Source organism: Haliotis rubra, unplaced genomic scaffold (assembly GCF_003918875.1).
Source record: "Haliotis rubra isolate DU_JTF1 unplaced genomic scaffold, ASM391887v1 Scf43, whole genome shotgun sequence".
In the NCBI taxonomy this organism is placed as follows: Eukaryota; Metazoa; Mollusca; class Gastropoda; order Lepetellida; family Haliotidae; genus Haliotis; species Haliotis rubra.
In genome coordinates, this window is record NW_025767113.1 from 170,001 (window position 1) to 196,445 (window position 26,445).

Consider the following 26,445-nt stretch of genomic DNA (forward strand, 5'->3'; position numbering starts at 1 on the left):
AATGGCAGTACAACGTAGCAATATAGAATACAGTGACAGTGGCAGTACAACGTGACAATATAGAATACAGTCACAATGGCAGTACAACGTAGCAATATAGAATACAGTGACAATGGCAGTTCAACTTGGCAATATAGAATTCAGTGATAGTGGCAGTACAGCATGGCAATATAGAATACAGTGACAGTAGCACTACAACGTGGTAATATAGAATACAGTGACAATGGCAGTTCAACATGGCAATATAGAATACAGTGACAGTGGCACTACAACGTGGCAATATAGAATACAGTGACAGTGGCAGTTCAACGTGGCAATATAGAATTCAGTGATAGTGACAGTACAGCATGGCAATATAGAATACAGTGACAGTAGCACTACAACGTGGTAATATATAATACAGTGACTATGGCAGTTCAACATGGCAATATAGAATACAATGACAGTGGCACTACAACGTGGCAATATAGAATACAGTGACAGTAGCACTGCAACGTGGTAATATATAATACAGTGGCAATGGCAGTTCAACATGGCAATATAGAATACAGTGACAGTGGCACTACAACGTGGCAATATAGAATACAGTGACAGTGGCAGTTCAACATGGCAATATTGAATACAGTGACAGTGACAGTACAACGTGGCAATATAGAATACAGTGACAATTGCAGTACAACATGGCAATATAGAATACAGTGGCAGTTCAACATGGCAAAATAGAATACAGTGACAGTGGCAGTACAACGTGGCAATATAGAATACAGTGACAATGGCAGTACAACATGGCAATATAGAATACAGTGACAGTGGCAGTACAACGTGGCAATATAGAATACAGTGGCAGTGGTGGTAGGATTCCCTGACAGGACCAATGGTCATTATTATATCTCGGCTTGATACTAAGGGGTGAAGCACGGACCGTCGGCCTTGGTGCCATGCCAAATGGAAGAGTCATGCCCTGGTCCTCTTATAGTCTTAAATATGTCTGTCTGTAAATCATGTCTATCTGACATATCCCACAGATAGACATGACTTACAGACAGACATATCCCACAGATAGACATGACTTACAGACAGACATATCCCACAGATAGACATGACTTTAAATGTTAGCGTGACTTGTTGACAAGAAGTGTATGTTTCCGCTGCCTTCTACAGCAGGCAATCCACCAACGTGTATATGAAGTCAACCGGTGTGATGGCCTTCCTTTACCAAGCACCTCACTGAAGGTGGCTGCCCCCTACTCCCACGGGACGTCTACACGGGGTTCTGTGTTCTAGGGGGTGTTGTTGGCATTGTGCCAAATACACAACATTACACAGTCAGCAGTTTTGTTCTTAATTTGTTTGGTTAATGCTGTCTGTTTACATTATTGGGTGTTTGTACGTGACCGCAGCATGGGCGTGTATGTGTTTACGTCTGGGTTCTTTCAATCCTTATGTTTTGGTTTTGGAGGATGGAACAAAAATTGTGTCTGAAAAGTCATTGAACTTTTTAGTCGAAAGATGTTGACATGAAATTGAAATGGAAGTACTAAGTATGAAGCGAGGTAATACTGTGAAAGTACTAAGTATGAAGCGAGGTAATACTGTGTGATATTGTTACCGAAACGTACACATGCCAACGTCACTGAAGCTATAATCGTCTGTAATCGGAAAAGGGCTTATCATCGTCAGTGCCCACTAAAGGCTTGTCCTCGTGTATTTAAAGAGACTTAGTTCTGAACGTGAGTTAGATGACCTCTGACCTGCCACTATACAAATTCCTTTAATGGACTGTTACAAACCTAGGTTGACTCAGGTCACCCTCCAGCTTCCTGCCTTGTTTCCTCGTAGCCTGCGACCGTGTAGGACGGCCAAACACTGGCTGCCCGTCATGCAACATTGTGGCCGTGCTGGTTCGGTTGAAGGGTACAGTATCGAACAACTGGCAGAAACAAATGAGGCAGAGTGAATTTCAAATATTGAGAAAGTTCAGATAAAAGATAAGTGTGACTCGGAACTGCTACCTGGGATCCTGCTGACTGGGGGCATCACTTACTGCAGGTAAGCTGTTGTACAGGTTCCATCTGACTGGGGGCATCGCTCACTGCAGGTAAGCTGTTGTACAGGTTCCATCTCTAACGGATCTATCGTGGTGGATGGGGAGAGTAACACTTCCTAAAGCGAGTTGAGACCTAAGTATTCTGTTTTATCAACCCACTGCTAAGTAAGACGTTATATAGTAAATTTATTACACTTTGAACAGCACAGCCGGACTAACTAACACCTATCCCCGAGCTTACTGTTCTATTGCGTGACAACAAGGCATCCCTATGTGATAGACACACTATATAAACACTGTGTTACACTTTGTTACCATTGTTGTTTATCTGTTAATTGTGATCGGTGATGTAGGACCTCAACTTCAGAAGTGTAGTGTGGACTATGACTTCATACACGATCTCACGTTTGTATCAACAGTATCACCTATGTAGTTAACATACCACCTAGATTTTGTTAAGACCGATAACGTGGAGGGCGGAACCTGTGTGTAATTGTAAAGGGCAGTGTCACCTAGAACTTAGAAGATACGAACTTGTGTTTAGATATATATATATATATATATATATATATATGACAGTATGATCTAAGTATTTAAGATAAGACCTCCTGTTTGCCAAAACTTGAAGAGAAAGATGGTTTCCATGTAATATCTTAATAGTTATAACAGAGATGTCATTAATTACTTTATTTCACCGAACTAAACAGCTTAATGACGTTTATTCAAATGCTGGTCAGTGACGATGATGTCAATCATAAGGACCAGTCACAGGTGGTCATGTCCGCCATAAGGACCAGTCACAGGTGGTCATGTCAGTCATATCATATCACTACAGTCGGATCATATCAATACAGAGTAAGATGAGGTATAGCACGCACAATTCACGGGACTAAACTGTAGAAAACATTGCTTGTTGGCTGCGTGGCGCTTAATTGACGTTAGTGAGAACTGTGCAGTAAGCGAGGAATTGGCACGGCACATAGGTCAGGTCGTCTTGATTCCATCTCATTAGTAGAAACGCTACTTCCAGGAGCTAATTCTTCCAATTTTGACTTACAGAATGGCATCATGCACACAGGACATTCTACTAAACATGAAAAACATGTCTCTGGAGCTGGTGAAAACGAGGCTGGAGGAGATAGAGACCGCCGAGCTTCCCTACAAGGTCCCGACGTTCATCTTCCTGGCGTCTCTTCTAATCTGCGGCATCCCCGGTAACATTATCGTTTGCTTTGTCTACAAGTTCAACTTCCCGTCCGGACCATCCAAGAGTTTTATTCTGGGTCTTGCGTTGTTTGACCTACAAGTTTGCTTTATTGGTGTGCCGTTTGAAATCGTTGATCTCAAAACTGATTATTTTCTCAATATCCCCTCGTTATGTAAAATAGTGAGATTCAGTAACACCCTGGCCTCCGCGGCTTCCGTGCTGACATTGCTCGTGATCGCCGTCTATCGCTACAAGAAAATCTGCCTTCCCTTCAAGAAGCAAATAACAATGAAAGAAGTTCGATATGCTTTTGCTGGAGTGGGAATATCTGCTTTATTCATTTCTTGGCCAGCACTGGTTTTCTACGGCAACCAAACAAAACTGATTGGCGGTTACGAGACAACAGACTGCTCATTTGACAATGTGTTCATGAGCAAGTTCTTCCCACAGTTGTATCAAGTGTTCCTGGGCGTCTTGTGTTTCATCATGATCGGCATCCTCGTCGTACTCTACACCCTCATCGTTTTCCAGATCATTAGACAAAAACGTCGAGGACGGGCGCTTGGATCTCACTCAGGAACCCTCGGTTCTCGTCTCGACCTCACAGAAGACACGAAACACAAACCGCCCGGTGGCTTAAGAAAGGGTTCCAAAGCAATCAGCGCCAGTACTCTTAGTATTGGCGGAGAGGTAAGATCCGCGACGCTGGAGCGGAAACAGGCGAAACACGTTAAAAGGTCGCAAACAACTATCATGATGTTGCTGGTGACCGTTGCTTTCATCGTGTCCTATATCCCCCACGTGGTCCTCCAAATGACCCGCAGGCTAGACAGCGGATTTGAGGCCAGGGTCCACTGCAACAAGTCGGCGTCCGCCGCTTATAAGCTCTTCCTTCGGTCCTTCTTCCTCAACAGCGCCATCAACCCCATCATTTACGGCTTCTACAACACCAGGTTCAGGAGGGAGAGCAAGAGACTGCTTGTGGGATTGCTTCACATTAGAAACGACAAGGTGCAAGTGAGCACAGCGTCAAGTGACTGAGTACAATCGGTTTGCTGTGTTCGGGATTACACGTCTAATTGACATGGACTAAAGGTTAACAGAAAGAAGCTGTTATAGGTGTCTGTTTACCCAGCAGACTATTAACCTTCTAGCGCTTCACGGGCAGCTTGGTTTATCCGGGGTAGTAATATCCACCATGTTGTATGCGCTGAGAGCATATCTCTGCGCCGTGGAGTTCTGTGCGTAATATGGTACAGCTGCAAATGGGTACCTTGTGAGGAGTCTGCGTGATAACTCGTTGCGCCTAAGAGACTGCGTGAATACTCCCCAGGTAGCTGAGATGGTTTTAATGAATGGCAGGAAAAAAGACATCCGTTGATCAAGGGAACACTCCAGCGCCTTGAGTATGTACTAGTTGCGTGGATATGTGCGCGATATAAATAACATGTAAAACTAATATATGTGTCCAGTTATTATTCTACTACTATAGGGAAGGCATCTTGGGTATTTATCATGCTAGAATGAAGATTAATTGATGTGAATATATTTTCAAACCCACATTACACGCAACCGGTAACATTCTTTAGTTTAACGTGTGCATTCTTTTTATGGCTGTCACGATACAGGTGCCTTACGTTATCGCGATACCGAGGTCAGGATACGATACGTATCTCGATACCGAGGTCAGGATACGATACTGAGGTCTCGATACGATACGTATCGCGATACTGCATTTAGGACATTTGCGACATTACCTGGATACGATAGTTCACCAGTCCGTATAAGAAAACTACAAGAGCCAAATGTGCTTGCCAACATTTTAGATTTTAAGATTACAAATCTTACACAGTTTATACTTCAATGTTTTCAATGAACTCCACGCAGCCAATACAGTAAAACCTTAACAGTGGTCATTGGCCCTAGAATGTTACGTACGACTAAGACAGGGGTTCAAATTTATTATGAAAAGCCACTTGCCACAGGGCAAGTGACTTTAAGAAAGTAACTTGTCCTGACTAATTTTCCACTTGCCCTGATTTTATGACATAATTATGATGATGTAATTATGAAAGAAAAAATTAACATGGTATTTGATGTTAATGTTTACTGGACTATTTATTGAAAAGTGATAAATAGCAAAGAAAGATAACTCTACTTAATTATCATTACGAAATTTAATAGCTAAATTTTGAGCAGATATGAAATTAAATCAAAGTTTATTTGCAGTTTGAAACCATAAGTGAAAATTATCTAGTAGCCCACGGACAAGTAAGATACCATTATTTGATTGCCCGAAATGAAAACTGACTTGTCCCGGGCGTCGGGCGATGGGATTTTTGAACCCCTGCTAAGAGTTTGAAAGTCTCAATGCAGATGAACTACAATCGTCAACCATTTTCTCTTGTGATCAGTTTTTGACATTCAGATACAGACCTCCTATAATTACAGGGTTTCAAATGACTGGGGTCGAGTCGTTATTTTGCTTAAACTTGAGCGCTCCCCAGCTTCACAGTAAACTGAAAACTGAAAATATTTCCAAACAGGAGACTTAAATTTCCAAGGCGGGTTCTCAAGCTCGGTCTCACCAAAATCCACCATGCTGCTTCTTGTGCCTCGCGTTCGTCATAGACCAAACAGATTATAAACACACCTTGACAGCAGTGTTTATATGATACATTGGTGCAACATCAAAATAATAACCCATATACGTCTCGATACTGAAACAAATGAATCGTGTACACGATCACCAACATCAACAACACCAGCCTAAACACCACCAACATCAACATCACCAACATCAACACCACCAACATCAACATCACCAACATCTACATCACCAACATCTACACCATCAGCATCAACACCATCAGCATCAACACCATCAACATCAACACCACCAACGTCAACACCAGCAACATCTACATTCAACACCATCAGCATCAACACCACCAACATCAACACGTCTTCTCCTGTAAGTATGTACGATCTGAGTATGTGTATGTGCGTGCGTGCACGCGTGTGTGAGAGCATATCCTGAAGACGTCATGTATTAATACAAGAAATAAGGACATAAACTGTTTATTATCTTCCTGTTTTGCGGTAGGCGTTTATCCCGAATCCGATGTTAAATGCAAGACGCCTAATAAACTGGCAGCGGCACGGGTTATCACGTGCCTATACACACAATGCGGACATTATGTGAACTTGGGTTGTTATTGTCAGATATATCCTCTTAGTCACATACCGTCACGATACAATCTTGACCCGGAGGCAGCCGAGTGCAGTCCCAGGACAGGAGGCAGTCTGACACATAGTTATATTAACAAGTCACCCTTCATCCACACTAAATGGAGGCAGGCCATGTATGATGAGATGTCGTCAGAGAGGACATGGTGAGATGTGGTCAGAGCGTACATGGTGAGATGTGGTCAGAGTATACATGGTGAGATCTGTTCAAAGTGTGCATGGTGAGATGTGGTCAGAGAGTACATGGTGAGATGTGGTCAGAGCGTACATGGTGAGATGTGGTCAGAGTATACATGGTGAGATCTGTTCAAAGTGTGCATGGTGAGACGTGGTCAGAGAGTACATGGTGAGATGTCGTCAGAGAGTACATGGTTAGATGTGATCAGACAGTACATGGTGGGATGTGTTCAGAGAGTACATGGTGAGATGTCGTCAGAGAGTATATGGTGATATGTCAGAGAGTACACGGTGAGATGTCGTCAGAGAGTACATGGTGAGATGTGGTCAGAGCGTACATGGTGAGATGTGGTCAGAGTATACATGGTGAGATCTGTTCAAAGTGTGCATGGTGAAATGTGGTCAGAGAGTACATGGTGAGATGTGATCAGACAGTACATGGTGAGATGTGTTCAGAGAGTACATGGTGAGATCTGTTCAAAGTGTGCATGGTGAGATGTGGTCAGAGAGTACATGGTTAGATGTGATCAGACAGTACATGGTGAGATGTGTTCAGAGAGTACATGGTGAGATGTCGTCAGAGAGTACATGGTGAGATGTCGTCAGAGAGTACATAGTGAGACGTGGTCAGAGTGTACATTGTGAGATGTCATCAGAGAGTACACGGTGAGATGTGGTCAGAGCGTACATGGCGAGATGTGGTCAGAAAATACATGGTTAGATATGATCAGAGAGCACATGGTGAAATGTGGTCAGAGAGAACATGGTAAGATGTGGTCAGAGTATGCATGGTGAGATGTGGTCAGAGTGTACATGGTGAAATGTGATCAGAGCGTACGTGGTGAGATGTGCATGAAGCGGGCATGGTTAGATGTGGTCAGAGTGTCCATGGTGACATGTGGTCAGAGTGTACATGGTGAGATGTGGTGAGAGAGTATATGGTGACATGTGATCAGAGAGTATATGGTGAGATGTGGTCAGAGAGTACATGGTGAGATGTCGTCAGAAAATAAATGGTGAAATGTGGTCAGAGTGTACATGGTGAGATGTGGTCAGAGTGTACATTGTGAGATGTGGTCAGTGAGTACATGGTAAGATGTGGTCAGTGAGTACATGGTAAGATGTGGTCAGAGAATACATGGTGAGATATGATCAGAGAGCACATGGTGAAATGTGGTCAGTGAGTACATGGTAAGATGTGGTCAGAGTATGCATGGTGAGATGTGGTCAGAGTGTACATGGTGAGATGTGATAAAAAGCGTACATGGTGAGATGTGCATAAAGCGGGCATGGTAAGATGTGGTCAGAGTGTACATTGTGAGATGCCGTCAGAGAGTACATGGTGAGATGTGGTCAGAGTGTACATGGTGAGATGTGGTCAGAGTGTACATTGTGAGATGTCGTCAGAGAGTACACGGTGAGATGTGGTCAGAGTGTACATGGTGAGAAGTGGTCAGAGAATACATGGTGAGATGTGGTATGGTGACAAGAGAGTACATGGTGAGATGTGGTTAGAAAGTACAGTGGATGTGGTGAGATGTGAGATGTCAGAGAGTATATGGTGAGATGTGGTTAGAGAGTACATGCTAAGATGTGATCAGAGAGTACATGGTAAGATGTGGTCAGAGTGTACATGGGGAGATGTGGTCAGAGTGTACATGGTGAGATGTGGTCAGAGTGTACATGGTAAGATGTAACCAGAGTGTACATGGTAAGATGTGGTTAGAGTGTACATGGTGAGATGTGGTCAGAGAGTACATGGTGAGATGTGATCAGAGTGTACATGGGGATATGTGGTCAGAGTGTACATGGTAAGATGTGGTCAGAGTGCGCATGGTAAGATGTGGTCAGAGAGTACATGGTGAGATGTGGTCAGAGTGTACATGGTGAGATGTGGTCAGAGTGTACATGGTAAGATGTGGTTAGAGTGTACATGGTGAGATGTGGTCAGAGAGTATATGGTGAGATGTGGTTAGAGAGTACATGGTAAGATGTGGACAGAGAGTACATGATGAGATGTGGTCAGAGAGTACATGGTTAGATATGATCAGAGTGTGTATTCTGAGATGAGTTCAGAGTGGGTATGGTGAGATGTGATCGGAGAGTACATGGTGAGATTTGGTCAGACAGTACATGGTGAGATGTTGTCAGAGAGTACATGATGAGATGTGATCAGAGAGTACATGGTGAGATGTGGTCAGAGTGTACATGGTGAGATGTGATCAGAGTGTACATGGGGATATGTGGTCAGAGTGTACATGGTGAGATGTGGTCAGAGAGTACATGGTGAGATGTGGTCAGAGAGTACATGGTGAGATGTGGTCAGAGTGTACATGGTGAGATGTGGTCAGAGTATGCATGGTGAGATGTGGTCAGAGAGTACATGGTGAGATGTGATCAGAGAGTACATGGTGAGATGTGGTCAGAGTGTACATGGTGAGATGTGGTCAGAGTGTACATGGTGAGATGTGGTCAGAGAGTACATGGTAAGATGTGGTCAGAGAGTGTACATGGTGAGATGTGGTCAGAGTGTACATGGTGAGATGTGGTCAGAGAGTACATGGTGAGATGTGATCAGAGTGTACATGGTGAGATGTGGTCAGAGTGTACATGGTGTGAGATGATGGTCAGAGAGTACATGGTGAGATGTGGTCAGAGAGTACATGGTGAGATGTGGTCAGAGTGTACATGGTGAGATGTGGTCAGAGTGTACATGGTGAGATGTGGTCAGAGAGAGTATACATGGTGAGATGTGGTCAGAGAGTATATGGTGAGATGTGGTTAGAGAGATTACATGGTAAGATGTGGTCAGAGAGTACATGATGAGATGTGGTCAGAGAGTACATGGTTAGATATGATCAGAGTGTGTATTCTGAGATGAGTTCAGAGTGGGTATGGTGAGATGTGATCAGAGAGTACATGGTGAGATGTGGTCAGAGAGTACATGGTGAGATGTTGTCAAAGAGTACATGATGAGATGTGATCAGAGAGTACATGGTGAGATATGATCAGAGAGTGTATTCTGAGATGAGTTCAGAGTGGGTATGGTGAGATGTGATCGGAGAGTACATGGTGACATGTGGTGAAGAAGTACATGGTGAGATGTGGTCAGAGAGTACATGGTGAGATGTGGTCAGAGAGTACATGGTGAGATGTGGTGAGAGAGTACATGGTAAGATGTGGTCAGAGTATTCATGGTGAGATGTGGTCAGAGATCGTACATGGTGAGATGTGCTCAAAGCGGGCATGGTGAGATGTGGTCAGAGCGTACATGGTGAGATGTGGTGAGGGAGTATATGGTGACATGTGATCAGAGAGTATATGTGGGATGTGGTCAGAGAGTATATGGTGAGAAGTGGTCAGCGTGTACATGGTGAGATGTGGTCAGAGAGTACATGGTAAGATGTGATAAGAGTGTACATGGTGAGATATGGTCAGACTGTACATTGTGAGATGTGGTCAGAGTGTACTTGGTGAGATGTGGTCAGAGAGTACATGGTGAGATGTGGTCAAACTGTACATGGTGAGATGTGGTCAGAGTGTACATGGTGAGATGTGGTCAGAGAGTATATGGTGAGATGTGGTCAGAGAGTATATGGTGAGATGTGGTCAGAGTGTAGATGGTGAGATGTGGTCAGAGAGTACATGGTGAGATGTGGTCAGAGTGTACATGGTGAGATGTGGTCAGAGTGTACATGGTGAGATGTGGTCAGAGTGTACATGGTAAGATGTGGTCAGAGTGTACATGGTGAGATGTGGTCAGAGAGTACATGGTGAGATGTGATCAGAGTGTACATGGGGAGATGTGGTCAGAGTGTACATGGTGAGATGTGGTCAGAGTGTACATGGTAAGATGTGGTCAGAGAGTACATGGTGAGATGTGGTCAGAGAGTACATGGTGAGATGTGGTCAGAGTGTACATGGTGAGATGTGGTCAGAGTGTACATGGTGAGATGTGGTCAGAGAGTATATGGTGAGATGTGGTTAGAGAGTACATGGTAAGATGTGGTCAGAGAGTACATGGTGAGATGTGGTCAGAGAGTACATGGTTAGATGTGATCAGAGTGTGTATTCTGAGATGAGTTCAGAGTGGGTATGGTGAGATGTGATCAGAGAGTACATGGTGAGATGTGGTCAGACAGTACATGGTGAGATGTTGTCAAAAGTACATGATGTGAGATGTGGTCAGAGTGTACATGGTAAGATATGTCAGAGAGTGTACATGGTGAGATGTGATCAGAGAGTACATGAGTGAGATGTGGTCAGAGTGTACATGGTAAGATGTGGTCAGAGTGTACATGGTAAGAGATGTGGTCAGAGAAGTACATGGTGAGATGTGGTCAGAGTGCACATGGTGAGATGTGGTCAGAAGTATATGGTGAGATGTGGTTAGAAAGTACATGGTAAGATGTGATCAGAAAGTACATGGTAAGATGTGGTCAGAAGTGTACATGGGGAGATGTGGTCAGAGTGTACATGGTGAGATGTGGTCAGAGTGTACATGGTAAGATGTGGTCAGAGAGTGTACATGGTAAGATGTGGTTAGAGAGTGTACATGGTGAGATGTGGTCAGAGAAGTACATGGTGAGATGTGATCAGAGTGTACATGGGGAGATGTGGTCAGAGTGTACATGGTAAGATGTGGTCAGAGTGTACATGGTAAGATGTGGTCAGAGAGTACATGGTGAGATGTGGTCAGAGTGTACATGGTGAGATGTGGTCAGAGTGTACATGGTAAGATGTGGTTAGAGTGTACATGGTGAGATGTGGTCAGAAAGTAAGTGAGATGTGGTTAGAAAGTACATATGGTAAGATGTGGTCAGAGAGTACATGGTGAGATGTGGTCAGAGAGTACATGGTTAGATATGATCAGAGTGTGTATTCTGAGATGAGTTCAGAGTGGGTATGGTGAGATGTGATCAGAGAGTACATGGTGAGATGTGGTCAGACAGTACATGGTGAGATGTTGTCAAAGAGTACATGATGAGATGTGATCAGAGAGTACATGGTGAGATATGATCAGAGAGTGTATTCTGAGATGAGTTCAGAGTGGGTATGGTGAGATGTGATCGGAGAGTACATGGTGACATGTGGTGAAGAAGTACATGGTGAGATGTGGTCAGAGAGTACATGGTGAGATGTGGTCAGAGAGTACATGGTGAGATGTGGTGAGAGAGTACATGGTAAGATGTGGTCAAGTATACATGGTGAGATGTGGTCAGATCGTAGTGTATGTACTCAAAGCAGGCATGTGTGAGATGTGGTCAGAGTGTTACATGGTGAGATGTGGTCAGAGAGTACATGGTGAGATGTGATCAGAGAGTATATGGTGAGATGTGGTCAGAAAGTATATGGTGAGATGTGGTCAGCGTGTACATGGTGAGATGTGGTCAGAGAGTACATGGTAAGATGTGATAAGAGTGTACATGGTGAGATATGGTCAGACTGTACATGGTGAGATGTGGTCAGAGTGTACATGGTGAGATGTGGTCAGAGAGTACATGGTGAGATGTGGTCAAACTGTACATGGTGAGATGTGGTCAGAGTGTACATGGTGAGATGTGGTCAGAGAGTATATGGTGAGATGTGGTCAGAGAGTATATGGTGAGATGTGGTCAGAGTGTAGATGGTGAGATGTGGTGAGAGAGTATATGGTGAGATGTGGTCATAGAGTATATGGTGAGATTTCGTCAGAAAAAAAATGGTGAAATGTGGTCAGAGTGTACATGGTGAGATGTGGTCAGAGTGTACATGGTGAGATAATGTCAAAGAGTACATGATGAGATGTGATCAGAGTACATGGTTAGATATGATCAGAGTGTGTATTCTGAGATGAGTTCAGAGTACATATGGTGAGATGTGATCTGAGATAAGTACATGGTGAGATGTGGAGAAGAAGTACATGGTGAGATGTGGTCAGAGAGTACATGGTGAGATGTGGTCAGAGAGTACATGGTGAGATGTGGTGAAGGAGTACATGGTGAGATGTTGTCAGAGAGTACATGGTGAGATGTGATCAGAGAGTACATGGTGAGATGTGGTCAGAGTATTCATTGTGAGATGTTGTCAGAGCGTACATGGTAAGATGTGGTTAGAGCGTACATGGTGAGATGTGGTCAGAGTGCACATGGTGAGATGTGGTTAGAGAGTATATGGTGTGATGTAGTTAGAGAGTAAATGGTAAGATTTGATCAGAGAGTACATGGTAAGATGTGGTCAGAGTTTACATGGGAAGATGTGGTCAGAGTGTACATGGTGAGATGTGGTGAGAGTGTACATGGTGAGATGTAATCAGAGTGTACATGGTAAAAGTTGGTTAGAGTGTACATGGTGAGATGTGGTCAGAGAGTACATGGTGAGATGTGAGAAGAGTGTACATGGTGAGATGTGGTCAGAGTGTACATGGTGAGATGTGGTCAGAGTGTACAAGGTAAGATGTGGTTAGAGCGTACATGGTGAGATGTAATCAGAGTGTACATGGTGAGATGTAATCAGAGTGTACATGGTAAGATGTGGTTAGAGCGTACATGGTGAGATGTGGTCAGAGTGCACATGGTGAGATGTGGTTAGAGAGTATATGGTGTGATGTGGTTAGAGAGTACATGGTAAGATTTGATCAGAGAGTACATGGTAAGATGTGGTCAGAGTGTACATGGGGCGATGTGGTCAGAGTGTACATGGTGAGATGTGGTCAGAGCGTACATGGTGAGATGTAATCAGAGTGTACATGGTAAAAGTTGGTTAGAGTGTACATGGTGAGATGTGGTCAGAGAGTACATGGTGAGATGTGAGAAGAGTGTACATGGGGTGATGTGGTCAGAGCGTACATGGTGAGATGTGGTCAGAGTGCACATGGTGAGATGTGGTTAGAGAGTATATGGTGTGATGTAGTTAGAGAGTACATGGTAAGATTTGATCAGAGAGTACATGGTGAGATGTGGTCAGAGTGTACATGGGGTGATGTGGTCAGAGTGTACATGGTGAGATGTGGTCAGAGTGTACATGGTGAGATGTAATCAGAGTGTACATGGTGAGATGTGATCGGAGAGTACATGGTGACATGTGGTGAAGGAGTACATGGTGAGATGTTGTCAGAGAGTACATGTTTTGATGTGGTCAGAGAGTACATGGCAAGATGTGGTCAGAGTATTCATTGTGAGATGTGGTCAGAGCGTACATGGTGAGATGTGCTCAAAACGGGCATGGTGAGATGTGGTCAGAGCGTACATGGCGAGATGTGGTGAGAGAGTATATGGTGACATGTGATCAGAGAGTATATGGTGAGATGTGGTCATAGAGTATATGGTGAGATTTCGTCAGAAAAAAAATAGTGAAATGTGGTCAGAGAGTACATGGTGAGATATGGTCAGAGAGTACATGGTGAGATGTGGTCAGAGTGAACATGGTGAGATGTTGTCAAAGAGTACATGATGAGATGTGACCAGAAATTACATGGTGAGATATGATCAGAGTGTGTATTCTGAGATAAGTTCAGAGTGGATATGGTGATATGTGATCGGAGAGTACATGGTGAGATGTGGTGAAGGAGTACATGGTGAGATGTGGTCAGAGAGTACATGGTGAGATGTGGCGAGAGAGTACATGGTAAGATGTGGTCAGAGTATGCATGGTGAGATGTGGTCAGAGCGTACACGGTGAGATGTGAGAGTACATGGTGGGGTGTGCTTTAAGCGGGCATGGTTAGATGTGGTCAAAGTGTACATGGTGAGATGTGGTGAGGGAGTATATGGTGACATGTGATCAGAGTGTACATTGTGAGATGTGGTCAGAGAGTACATGGTGAGATGTGAGAAGAGAGTACATGGTGAGATGTGGTCAGAGTCTACATGGTGAGATGTAATGAGTACATGGTGAGATGTAATCAGAGTGTACATGGTGAGATGTAATCAGAGTGTACATGGTAAGATGTGGTTAGAGCGTACATGGTGAGATGTGGTCAGAGTGCACATGGTGAGATGTGGTTAGAGAGTATATGGTGAGATGTGGTTAGGGAGTACATGGTAAGATGTGATCAGAGAGTACATGGTAAGATGTAGTCAGAGTGTACATGGGGAGATGTGGTCAGAGTGTACATGGTGAGATGTGGTCAGAGTGTACATGGTGAGATGTAATCAGAGTGTACATGGTAAGAGTTGGTAAGAGTGTACATGGGGAGATGTGGTCAGAGACTACATGGTAAGATGTGATCAGAGTGTACATGGTGAGATGTTGTCAAAGAGTACATGATGAGGTGTGATCAGAGAGTACATGGTTAGATATGATCAGAGTGTGTATTCTGAGATGAGTTCAGAGTGGGTATCGTGAGATGTGATCGGAGAGTACATGGTGACATGTGGTGAAGGAGTACATGGTGAGATGTGGTCAGAGAGTACATGGTGAGATGTGGCGAGAGAGTACATGGTAAGATGTGGTCAGAGTGTACATGGAGAGATGTGGTCAGAGAGTACATGGTGAGATGTGAGAAGAGTGTACATGGTGAGATGTGGTCAGAGTGTACATGGTGAGTTGTGGTCAGAGTGTACATGGTAAGATGTGGTTAGAGCGTACATGGTGAGATGTCGTCAGAGTGTACATGGTGAGATGTAATCAGAGCGTACATGGTGAGATGTAATCAGAGTGTACATGGTAAGATGTGGTTAGAGCGTACATGGTGAGATGTGGTCAGAGTGCACATGGTGAGATGTCGTTAGAGAGTATATGGTGAGATGTGGTTAGAGAGTACATGGTAAGATGTGATCAGAAAGTACATGGTAAGATGTGGTTAGAGTGTACATGGGGAGATGTGGTCAGAGTGTACATGGTGAGATGTGGTGAGAGTGTACATGGTGAGATGTAATCAGAGTGTACATGGTAAGATGTGGTTAGAGTGTACATGGTGAGATGTGGTCAGAGAGTACATGGTAAGATGTGATCAGAGTGTATGTGGGGAGATGTGGTCAGAGTGTACATGGTAAGATGTGGTCAGAGTGCACATGGTAAGATGTGGTTAGAGTGTACATGGTGAGATGTGGTCAGAGAGTACATGGTAAGATGTGGTCAGAGTGTACATGGTAAGATGTGGTCAGAGAGTACATGGTTAGATATGATCAAAGTGTGTATTCTGAGATGAGTTCAGAGTGGGTATGGTGAGATGTGATCGGAGAGTACATGGTGAGATGTGGTCAGACAGTACATGGTGAGATGTTGTCAAAGAGTACATGATGAGGTGTGATCAGAGAGTACATGGTTAGATATGATCAGAGTGTGTATTCTGAGATGAGTTCAGAGTGGGTATGGTGAGATGTGGTCATAGAGTATATGGTGCGATTTCGTCAGAAAAGAAATGGTGAAATGTGGTCAGAGAGTACATGGTGAGATATGGTCAGAGAGTACATGGTGAGATGTGCTCAGAGAGTACATGGTAAGATGTGGTCAGAGTGTACATGGGGAGATGTGGTCAGAGTGTACATGGTGAGATGTGGTCAGAGTGTACATGGTGAGATGTAATCAGAGCGTACATGGTGAGATGTGGTTAGAGAGTACATGGTGAGATGTGATCAGAGAAATTACATGGTAAGATGTGATCAGTGGTCCAGGTGTACATGGAGAGATGTAAGTCAGAGCATTACATGGTAAAGATGTGATCAAAAAGTGCACATGGTAAGATGTGGTTAGAGTCTACATGAAAGTAAGATGTGGTCAGAGTGCACATGGTGAGATGTGGTCAGAGTGTCACTTTGTGATATGTGAGTCCCAGAGTGTACGTGAACGGTAAGATGTGGTTAGAGTGTACATAGTGAGATGTGGTCAGAAATTACATGGTGAGATGTGGTTAGAGAGTACATGGTAAGATGTGGTCAGAGGAGTACATGGTGAGATGTGGTCAGAGAAATTACATGGTTAGATATGATTAGAGTGTGTATTCTGAGATGATTTCAGAGTGGGTATGGTGAGATGTGATCAGAGAGTACATGGTGAGATGTGGTCAGACATTACATGGTGAGATGTTGTCAAAGAGTACATGATGAGGTGTGATCAGAGAGTACATGGTTAGATATGATCAGAGTGTGTATTCTGAGATGAGTTCAGAGTGGGTATGGTGAGATGTGATCGGAGAATACATGGTGACATGTGGTGAAGGAGTACATGGTGAGATGTGGTCAGAGAGTACATGATGAGATGTGGTCAGAGAGTATATGATGAGATGTGGTCAGAGTGTACATGGCGAGATGTAGTGAGAGAGTATATGGTGACATGTGATCAGAGAGTACATGTTGAGATATGGTTAGAGAGTACATGGTGAGATGTGGTCAGAGTGAACATGGTGAGATGTGGTCAAAGAGTACATGATGAGATGTGATCAGAGATTACATGGTGAGATCTGATCAGAGTGTGTTTGCTGAGATGATTTCAGAGTGGGTATGGATATATGTGATCGGAGAGTACATGGTGAGATGTGGTGAAGGAGTACATGGTGAGATGTGGTCAGAGAGTACATGGTGACATGTGGCGAGAGAGTACATGGTAAGATGTGGACAGAGTATGCATGGTGAGATGTGGTCAGAGCGTACACGGTGAGATGTGATCAGAGAGTACATGGTGAGATGTCCTTAAAGCGGGCATGGTTAGATGTGGTCAGAGTGTACATGGTGAGATGTGGTGAGGGAGTATATGGTGACATATGATCAGAGTGTACATGTCGAGATGTGGTCAGGGAATACATGGTGAGATGTGAGAAAAGTGTACATGGTGAGATGTGGTCAGAGTTTACATGGTAAGATGTGGTTAGAGTGTACATGGTGAGATGTGGTCAGAGTGTACATGGTGAGATGTAATCAGAGTGTACATTGTGAGATGTAATCAGAGTGGACATGGTAAGATGTGGTTAGAGAGTACATGGTGAGATGTGGTCAGAGTGCACATGGTGAGATGAGGTCAGAGAGTATATGGTGAGATGTCGTTAGAGAGTACATGGTAACATGTGATCAGAGAGTACATGGTAAGATGTGGTCAGAGTGTACATGGGGAGATGTGGTCAGAGTGTACATGGTAAGATGTGGTCAGAGTGCACATGGTAAGATGTGGTTAGAGTGTACATGGTGAGATGTGGTCAGAGAGTACATGGTAAGATGTGATCAGAGTGTACATGGGGAGATGTGAGAAGAGCGTACATGGTAAGATGTGGTCAGAGTGCACATGGTAAGATGTGGTTAGAGTGTATATGGTGAGATGTGGTCAGACTGTACATGGTGAGATGTGGTGAGAGTGTACATGGTGAGATGTGGTCAGACAGTACATAGTGAGATGTTGTCAAAGAGTACATGATGAGATGTGATCAGAGAATACATGGTTAGATATGATCAGAGTGTGTATTCTGAGATGAGTCCAGATTGGGTATGGTGAGATGTGATCGGAGAGTACATGGTGACATGTGGTGAAGGAGTACATGGTGAGATGTGGTCAGAGAGTAAATGGTGAGATGTGGTCAGAGAGTACATGGTGAGATGTGGTCAGAGTGTACATGGGGAGATGTGGTCAGAGTGTACATGGTAAGATGTGGTCAGAGTGCACATGGTAAGATGTGGTTAGAGTGTACATGGTGAGATGTGAGAAGAGCGTACATGGTAAGATGTGGTCAGAGTGCACATGGTAAGATGTGGTTAGAGTGTATATGGTGAGATGTGGTCAGACTGTACATGGTGAGATGTGGTGAGAGTGTACATGGTGAGATGTGGTCAGAGTGTACATGGTAAGATTTGGTTAAAGTGTACATGGTGAGATGTGGTCAGAGAGTATATGGTGAGATGTGGTTAGAGAGTACATGGTAAGATGTGGTTAGAGAGTACATGGTGAGATGTGGTTAGAGAGTACATGGTAAGAAGTGATCAGAATACATGGTAAGATGTGGTCAGAGTGTACATGGTAAGATGTGGTCAGAGAGTATATGGTAAGATGTGGTGAGAGTATATATGGTGAGATGTGATCAGAGAGTACATGGTGAGATGTGGTGAAGGAGTACATGGTAAGATGTGGTCAGAGTATGCATGGTGAGATGTGGTCAGACTGTACATGGTGAGATGTGGTCAGGGTGTACATGGTGAGATGTGGTCAGAGAGTACATGGTAAGATGTGATCAGAGTGTACATGGGGAGATGTGGTCAGAGTGTACATGATAAGATGTGGTCAGAGAGTATGGGGTGAGATGTGGTTAGAGAGTACATGGTAAGATGTGGTCAGAGATTACATGGTGAGATGTGGTCAGAGAGTACATGGTTAGATGTGATCAGAGTGTGTATTCTGAGATGAGTTCAGAGTGGGTATGGTGAGATGTGATCAGAGAGTACATGGTGAGATGTGGTCAGACAGTACATAGTGAGATGTTGTCAAAGAGTACATGATGAGATGTGATCAGAGAATACATGGTTAGATATGATCAGAGTGTGTATTCTGAGATGAGTCCAGAGTGGGTATGGTGAGATGTGATCGGAGAGTACATGGTGACATGTGGTGAAGGAGTACATGGTGAGATGTGGTCAGAGAGTAAATGGTGAGATGTGGTCAGAGAGTACATGGTGAGATGTGGTCAGAGTGAACATGGTGAGATGTGGTCAAAGAGTACATGATGAGATGTGATCAGAGATTACATGGTGAGATCTGATCAGAGTGTGTATGCTGAGATGAGTTCAGAGTGGGTATGGATATATGTGATCGGAGAGTACATGGTGAGATGTGGTGAAGGAGTACATGGTGAGATGTGGTCAGAGAGTACATGGTGAGATGTGGCGAGAGAGTACATGGTAAGATGTGGACAGAGTATGCATGGTGAGATGTGGTCAGAGCGTACACGGTGAGATGTGATCAGAGAGTACATGGTGAGATGTGCTTAAAGCGGGCATGGTTAGATGTGGTCAGAGTGTACATGGTGAGATGTGGTGAGGGAGTATATGGTGACATGTGATCAGAGTGTACATGGTGAGATGTGGTCAGGGAATACATGGTGAGATGTGAGAAAAGTGTACATGGTGAGATGTGGTCAGAGTGTACATGGTGAGATGTGGTCAGAGTTTACATGGTAAGATGTGGTTAGAGTGTACATGGTGAGATGTGGTCCAGAGTGTACATGGTGAGAGAGTTCACAAGTGGTAGATGTAGTCATGTACATGGTAAGAAGTCAGAGTGTACATGGTGAGATGTAATCAGAGTGGACATGGTAAGATGTGGTTAGAGCGTACATGGTGAGATCTGGTCAGAGTGCACATGGTAAGATGTGGTCAGACTGCACATGGTGAGATGTGGTTAGAGTGCATATGGTGAGATGTGGTCAGACTGTACATGGTAACATGTGATCAGAGAGTACATGGTAAGATGTGGTCAGAGAGTATATGGTGAGATGTGGTTAGGGAGTACATGGTAACATGTGATCAGAGAGTACATGGTAAGATGTGGTCAGAGTGTACATGGGGAGATGTGGTCAGAGTGTACATTGTAAGATGTGGTCAGAGTGCACATGGTAAGATGTGGTTAGAGTGTACATGGTGAGATGTGGTCAGAGAGTACATGGTAAGATGTGATCAGAGTGTACATGGGGAGATGTGATCAGAGTGTACATGGTAAGATGTGGTCAGACTGCACATGGTAAGATGTGGTTAGAGTGTATATGGTGAGATGTGGTCAGACTGTACATGGTGAGATGTGGTGAGAGTGTACATGTTGAGATGTGGTCAGAGTGTACATGGTAAGATGTGGTTAAAGTGTACATGGTGAGATGTGGTCAGAGAGTATATGGTGAGATGTGGTTAGAGAGTACATGGTAAGATGTGGTTAGAGAGTACATGGTGAGATGTGGTTAGAGAGTACATGGTAAGAAGTGATCAGAATACATGGTAAGATGTGGTCAGAGTGTACATTGTAAGATGTGGTCAGAGAGTATATGGTAAGATGTGGTCAGAGTGTACATGGTGAGATGTGATCAGAGAGTACATGGTGAGATGTGAGTGAAAGAGTACATGGTAAAGATGTGAGTCCAGAGAAGTACATGGTGAGATGTGGCGAGTGAGAGTACATGTGGTAAAGATAGTCAGAGTATGCATGGTGAGGAATGTGGTCAGACTGTACATGGTGAGATGTGGTCAGGGTGTACATGGTGAGATGTAATCAGAGTTAACATGGTAAGATGTGGTTAGAGTGTACATGGGAAGATGTGGTCAGAAATTACATGGTAAGATGTGATCAGAGTGTACATGGGGAGATGTGGTCAGAGTGTACATGATAAGATGTGGTCAAGGTACACATGGTAAAGATGTGGTTAGATTGTACATGGTGAGATGTGGTCAGAGAGTACATGGTGAGAGATGTGGTCATAGTTTACATGGGTGAAATGTGGTCAAGAGTTATACATGGTAAGATGTGGTCAGAGAGTATAGAATTGAGATGTGGTTAGAAGTGATTACATGGTAAGATGTGGTCAGAATTACATGGTGAGATGTGGTCAAATTACATGGTTAGATGTGATCAGAGTGTGTATTACAGAGATTAGTTCAAGAGTGGGTATGGTGAGATGTGATCAGAGAGTACATGGTGAGATGTGCTTAAAGCGGGCATGTTTAGATGTGGTCAGAGTGTACATGGTGAGATGTGGTGAGGGAGTATATGGTGACATGTGATCAGAGTGTACATGGTGAGATGTGGTCAGAGAGTATATGGTAAGATGTGGTCAGAGTGTACATGGTGAGATGTGGTCAGAGAGTACATGGTGAGATGTGAGAAGAGTGTACATGGTGAGATGTGGTCAGAGTGTACATGGTGAGATGTGGTCAGAGTGTACATGATAAGATGTTGTCAGAGTGCACATGGTAAGATGTGGTTAGAGCAGTACATGGTGAGATGTGGTCATAGTGTACATGGTGAAATGTGGTCAGAGTGTACATGGTAAGATGTGGTCAGAGAGTATAGGGTGAGATGTGGTTAGAGAGTACATGCTAAGATGTGGTCAGAGATTACATGGTGAGATGTGGTCAGAGAGTACATGGTTACATGTGATCAGAGTGTGTATTCTGAGATGAGTTCAGAGTGGGTATGGTGAGATGTGATCAGAGAGTACATGGTGAGATGTGCTTAAAGCGGGCATGTTTAGATGTGATCAGAGTGTACATGGTGAGATGTGGTGAGGGAGTATATGGTGAGATGTGGCAGAAGATGTAGTCCAGAGTGTACATGGTGAGATGTAGTCAGAGAGTACATGGTGAGATGTGAGAAGAGTGTACATGGTGAGATGTGGTCAGAGTGTACATGGGGAGATGTGGTCAGAGTGTACATGATAAGATGTGGTCAGAGTGCACATTTTATGCAGTAAGATGGTTCAGAGTGTACATGGTGAGATGTGGTCAGAGATTACATGGTGAGATGTGGTCATGGAGTGTACATGGGTGAGAATGTAGTCCAGAGTGTACATGGTAAGATGTGGTCAGAGAGTATAGGGTGAGATGTGGTTAGAGAGTACATGGTAGTAAGATGTGGTCCAGAGATTACATGGTGAGATGTGGTTAGAGAGTACATGGATTTAGATGTTATCAGAGTGTGTATTCTGAGATGAGTTCAAAGTGGGTATGGTGAGATGTGATCAGAGAGTACATGGTGAGAGATGTGCAGAGAAAGTAGGCATGTTAAGATGTGGTCAGAGTATACATGGTGAGATGTGGTCCAGGAGCGTATATGGTGAGATGTGATCAGAGAGTACATGGTGAGATGTGCCTTAAGAGAGGCATGGTTAGATGGTCAGAGTAGTACATGGTGAGAGTGCAGGTGATGGTGGTGACATGTGATCCAGAGTGTAAAGTACATGGTCAAGAGATGTGAGAAAGAGTCAAGTGTACATGGTGAGATGTGGTCCAGAAATTACATGGTGAGATGTGGTCAGTGTACAGTGTACATGTGGTAAGATGTGGTTAAGATGTGGTTAGAGCGTACATGGTGAGATGTGGTCAGAGTGAAGATGAGGAGATGTAATCAGAGTGTACATGTTAAGATGCGGTCAGAGTGTACATGGTGAGATGTGGTCAGAGTGTACATGGTGAGATGTAATCAGAGCGTACATGGTGAGATGTAATCAGAGTGTACATGGTAAGATGTGGTTAGAGCGTACATGGTGAGATCTGGTCAGAGTGCAGATGGTGACATGTGGACAGAGAGTATATGGTGAGATGTGGTTAGAGAGTACATGGTAAGATGTGATCAGAGAGTACATGGTAAGATGTGGTCAGAGTGTACATGGGGAGATGTGGTCAGAGTGTACATGGGGGAAGATGTGGTCAGAGTGCACATGGTAAGATGTGGTTAGAGTGTACATGGTGAGATGTGATCAGACTGTACATGGTGAGATGTGGTGAGAGTGTACATGGTGAGATGTGGTCAGAGTGTACATGGTAAGATGTGGTTAAAGTGTACATGGTGAGATGTGGTCAGAGAGTATATGGTGAGATGTGGTTAAGAGATTACATGGTAAGATGTGGTTAGAGAGTACATGGTGAGATGATGGTTGCTTGAAAGTACATGGTAAGAAGTGATCAGAATACATGGTAATGTAGAGGAAGTGTGGTCAGAGTGTACATGGTAAGATGTGGTCAAGAGAAGTGTATATGGTAGAGATGTGGTGATGGTGAGTGTACATGGTGGTGAGATGTGATCAGAGAGTACATGGTGAGATGTCGTGAAGGAGTACATGGTAAGATGTGGTCAGAGAGTACATGGTGAGATGTGGCGAGTGAGAACATGGTAAGATGTGGTCAGAGTATGCATGGTGAGATGTGGTCAGACTGTACATGGTGAAATGTGGTCAGGGTGTACATGGTGAGATGTAATCAGAGTGTACATGGTAAGATGTGGTTCGAGTGTACATGGTGAGATGTGGTCAGAGAGTACATGGTAAGATGTGATCAGAGTGTACATGGGGAGATGTGGTCAGAGTGTACATGATAAGATGTGGTCAGAGTGCACATGGTAAGATGTGGTTAGAGTGTACATGGTGAGATGTGGTCAGAGAGTACATGGTGAGATGTGGTCATAGTGTACATGGTGAAATGTTGTCAGAGTGTACATGGTAAGATGTGGTCAGAGAGTATAGGGTGAGATGTGGTTAGAGAGTACATGGTAAGATGTGGTCAGAGATTACATGGTGAGATGTGGTCCAGAGAGTACATGGTTAGATGTGATCAGAGTGTGTATTCTGAGATGAGTTCAGAGTGGGTATGGTGAGATGTGATCGGAGAGTACATGGTGACATGTGGAAGAGAAGAGTACATGGTGAGATGTGGTCAGAGAGTACATGATGTGAGATAGTATAGTCAGAGAGTACATTTTGAGATGTGATCAGAGATTACATGGTGAGATATGATCAGAGTGTGTATTCTGAGATGAGTTCATAGTGGGTATTGTGATATGTGATCGGAGAGTACATGGTGACATGTGGTGAAGGAGTACATGGTGAGATGTGGTCAGAGAGTACATGGTGAGATGTGGTGAGAGAGTACATGGTAAGATGTGGTCAGAGTATGCATGATGAGATGTGGTCAATGCGTACACGGTAAGATGTGATCAGAGAGTACATGGTGAGATGTGCTTAAAGCGGGCATGTTTAGATGTGGTCAGAGTGTACATGGTGAGATGTGGTGAGGGAGTATATGGTGACATGTGATCAGAGTGTACATGGTGAGATGTGGTCAGAGAGTATATGGTAAGATGTGGTCAGAGTGTACATGGTGAGATGTGGTCAGAGAGTACATGGTGAGATGTGAGAAGAGTATACATGATGAGATGTGGTCAGAGTGTACATGGTGAGATGTGGTCAGAGTGTACATGGTAAGATGTGGTTAGAGCGTACATGGTGAGATGTGGTCAGAGTGTAGATGGGGAGATGTAATCAGAGTGTACATGGTAAGATGTGGTCAGAGTGTACATGGTGAGATGTGGTCAGAGTGTACATGGTGAGATGTAATCAGAGTGTACATGGTAAGATGTAATCAGAGTGTACATGGTAAGATGTGGTTAGAGCGTACATGGTGAGATCTGGTCAGAGTGCAGATTGTGAGATGTGGACAGAGAGTATATGGTGAGATGTGGTTAGAGAGTACATGGTAAGATGTGATCAGAGAGTACATGGTAAGATGTGGTCAGAGTGTACATGTGGAGATGTGGTCAGAGTGTACATGGTAAGATGTGGTCAGAGTGCACATGGTAAGATGTGGTTAGAGTGTACATGGTAAGATGTGATCAGACTGTACATGGTGAGATGTGGTCAGAGTGTACATGGTGAGATGTGGTCAGAGTGTACATGGGTAAGATGTAGTTAGAGTGTACATGGTGAAATGTGGTCAGAGAGTAGATTGTGAGATGTGGTTAGAGAGTACATGGTAAGATGTGGTCAGAGAGTATATGGTAAGATGTGGTCAAAGTGTACATGGTGAGATGTGATCAGAGAGTACATGGTGAGTTGTGGTGAAGGAGTACATGGTGAGATGTGGTCAGAGAGTACTTGGTGAGATGTGGCGAGAGAGGGACATGGTAAGATGTGGTCAGAGTATGCATGGTGAGATGTGGTCAGAGTGTACACGGTGAGATGTGATCAGAGAGTACATGGTGAGATGTGCTTAAAACGGGCATGGTTAGATGTGGTCAGAGCGTAGATGGTGAGATGTGGTGAGGGAGTATATGGTGACATGTGATCAGAGTGTACATGGTGAGATGTGGTCAGAGAGTATATGGTAAGAAGTGGTCAGAGTGTACATGGTGAGATGTGGTGAGAGAGTACATGGTGAGATGTGAGAAGAGTGTACATGGTGAGATGTGGTCAGAGTGTACATGGTAAGATGTGGTCAGAGTGTACATGGTAAGATGTGGTCAGAGTGTACATGGTAAGATGTAATCAGAGTGTACATGGTGAGATTTAATAAGAGTGTACATGGTAAGATGTGGTTAGAGCGTACATGGTGAGATGTGGTCAGAGTGCACATGGTGAGATGTGGTTAGAGAGTATATGGTGAGATGTGGTTAGAGAGTACATGGTAAGATGTGATCAGAGAGTACATGGTGAGATGTGGTCAGAGTGTACATGGGAAGATGTGGTCAGAGTGTACATGGTGAGATGTGGTCAGAGCGTACATGGTGAGATGTATTCAGAGAGTACATGGTAAGATGTGGTTCAGAGTGTACATGGTGAGATGTGGTCAGAGAGTACATGGTAAGATGTGATCAGAGTGTACATGGGGAGATGTGGTTAGAGTGTACATGGTAAGATGTGGTCAGAGTGCGCATGGTAAGATGTGGTTAGAGTGTACATGGTGAGATGTGGTCAGAGAGTATATGGTGAGATGTGGTTAGAGAGTACATGGTAAGATGTGGTCAGAGAGAACATGGTGAGATGTGGTCAGAGAGTACATGGTTAGATATGATCAAAGTGTGTATTCTGAGATTAGTTCAGAGTGGGTATGGTGAGATGTGATCGGAGAGTACATGGTGAGATGTGGTCAGACTGTACATGGTGAGATGTTGTCAAAGAGTACATGATGAGATGTGATCAGAGAGCACATGGTTAGATATGATCAGAGTGTACATGGGGAGATGTGGTCAGAGTGTACATGGTAAGATGTGGTCAGAGTGCACATTGTAAGATGTGGTTAGAGTGTACATGGTGAGATGTGGTCAGAGAGTATATGGTGAGATGTGGTTAGAGAGTACATGGTAAGATGTGGTCAGAGAGTACATGGTGAGATGT

General features: G+C 44.0%; 1 protein-coding gene across 1 annotated transcript; it reads left to right on the forward strand.

Moving 5' to 3' along the window:
• The first annotated feature begins 2,070 nt into the window (after positions 1-2,070).
• LOC124289024 (cholecystokinin receptor-like) lies at positions 2,071-4,713 on the forward strand. The gene is made up of 2 exons (XM_046725621.1): positions 2,071-2,098; positions 3,107-4,713. Exon 2 carries the CDS (start codon positions 3,108-3,110, stop codon positions 4,293-4,295), a length of 1,188 nt encoding a protein of 395 aa, XP_046581577.1. The 5' UTR covers positions 2,071-2,098; position 3,107; the 3' UTR covers positions 4,296-4,713.
• The last annotated feature ends 21,732 nt before the right edge of the window (positions 4,714-26,445 follow it).

Bases quoted from the DNA above. Each gene is read 5' to 3' on its own strand.
- LOC124289024 (XM_046725621.1), top strand. From the start codon at position 3,108: ATGGCATCATGCACACAGGACATTCTACTAAACATGAAAAACATGTCT.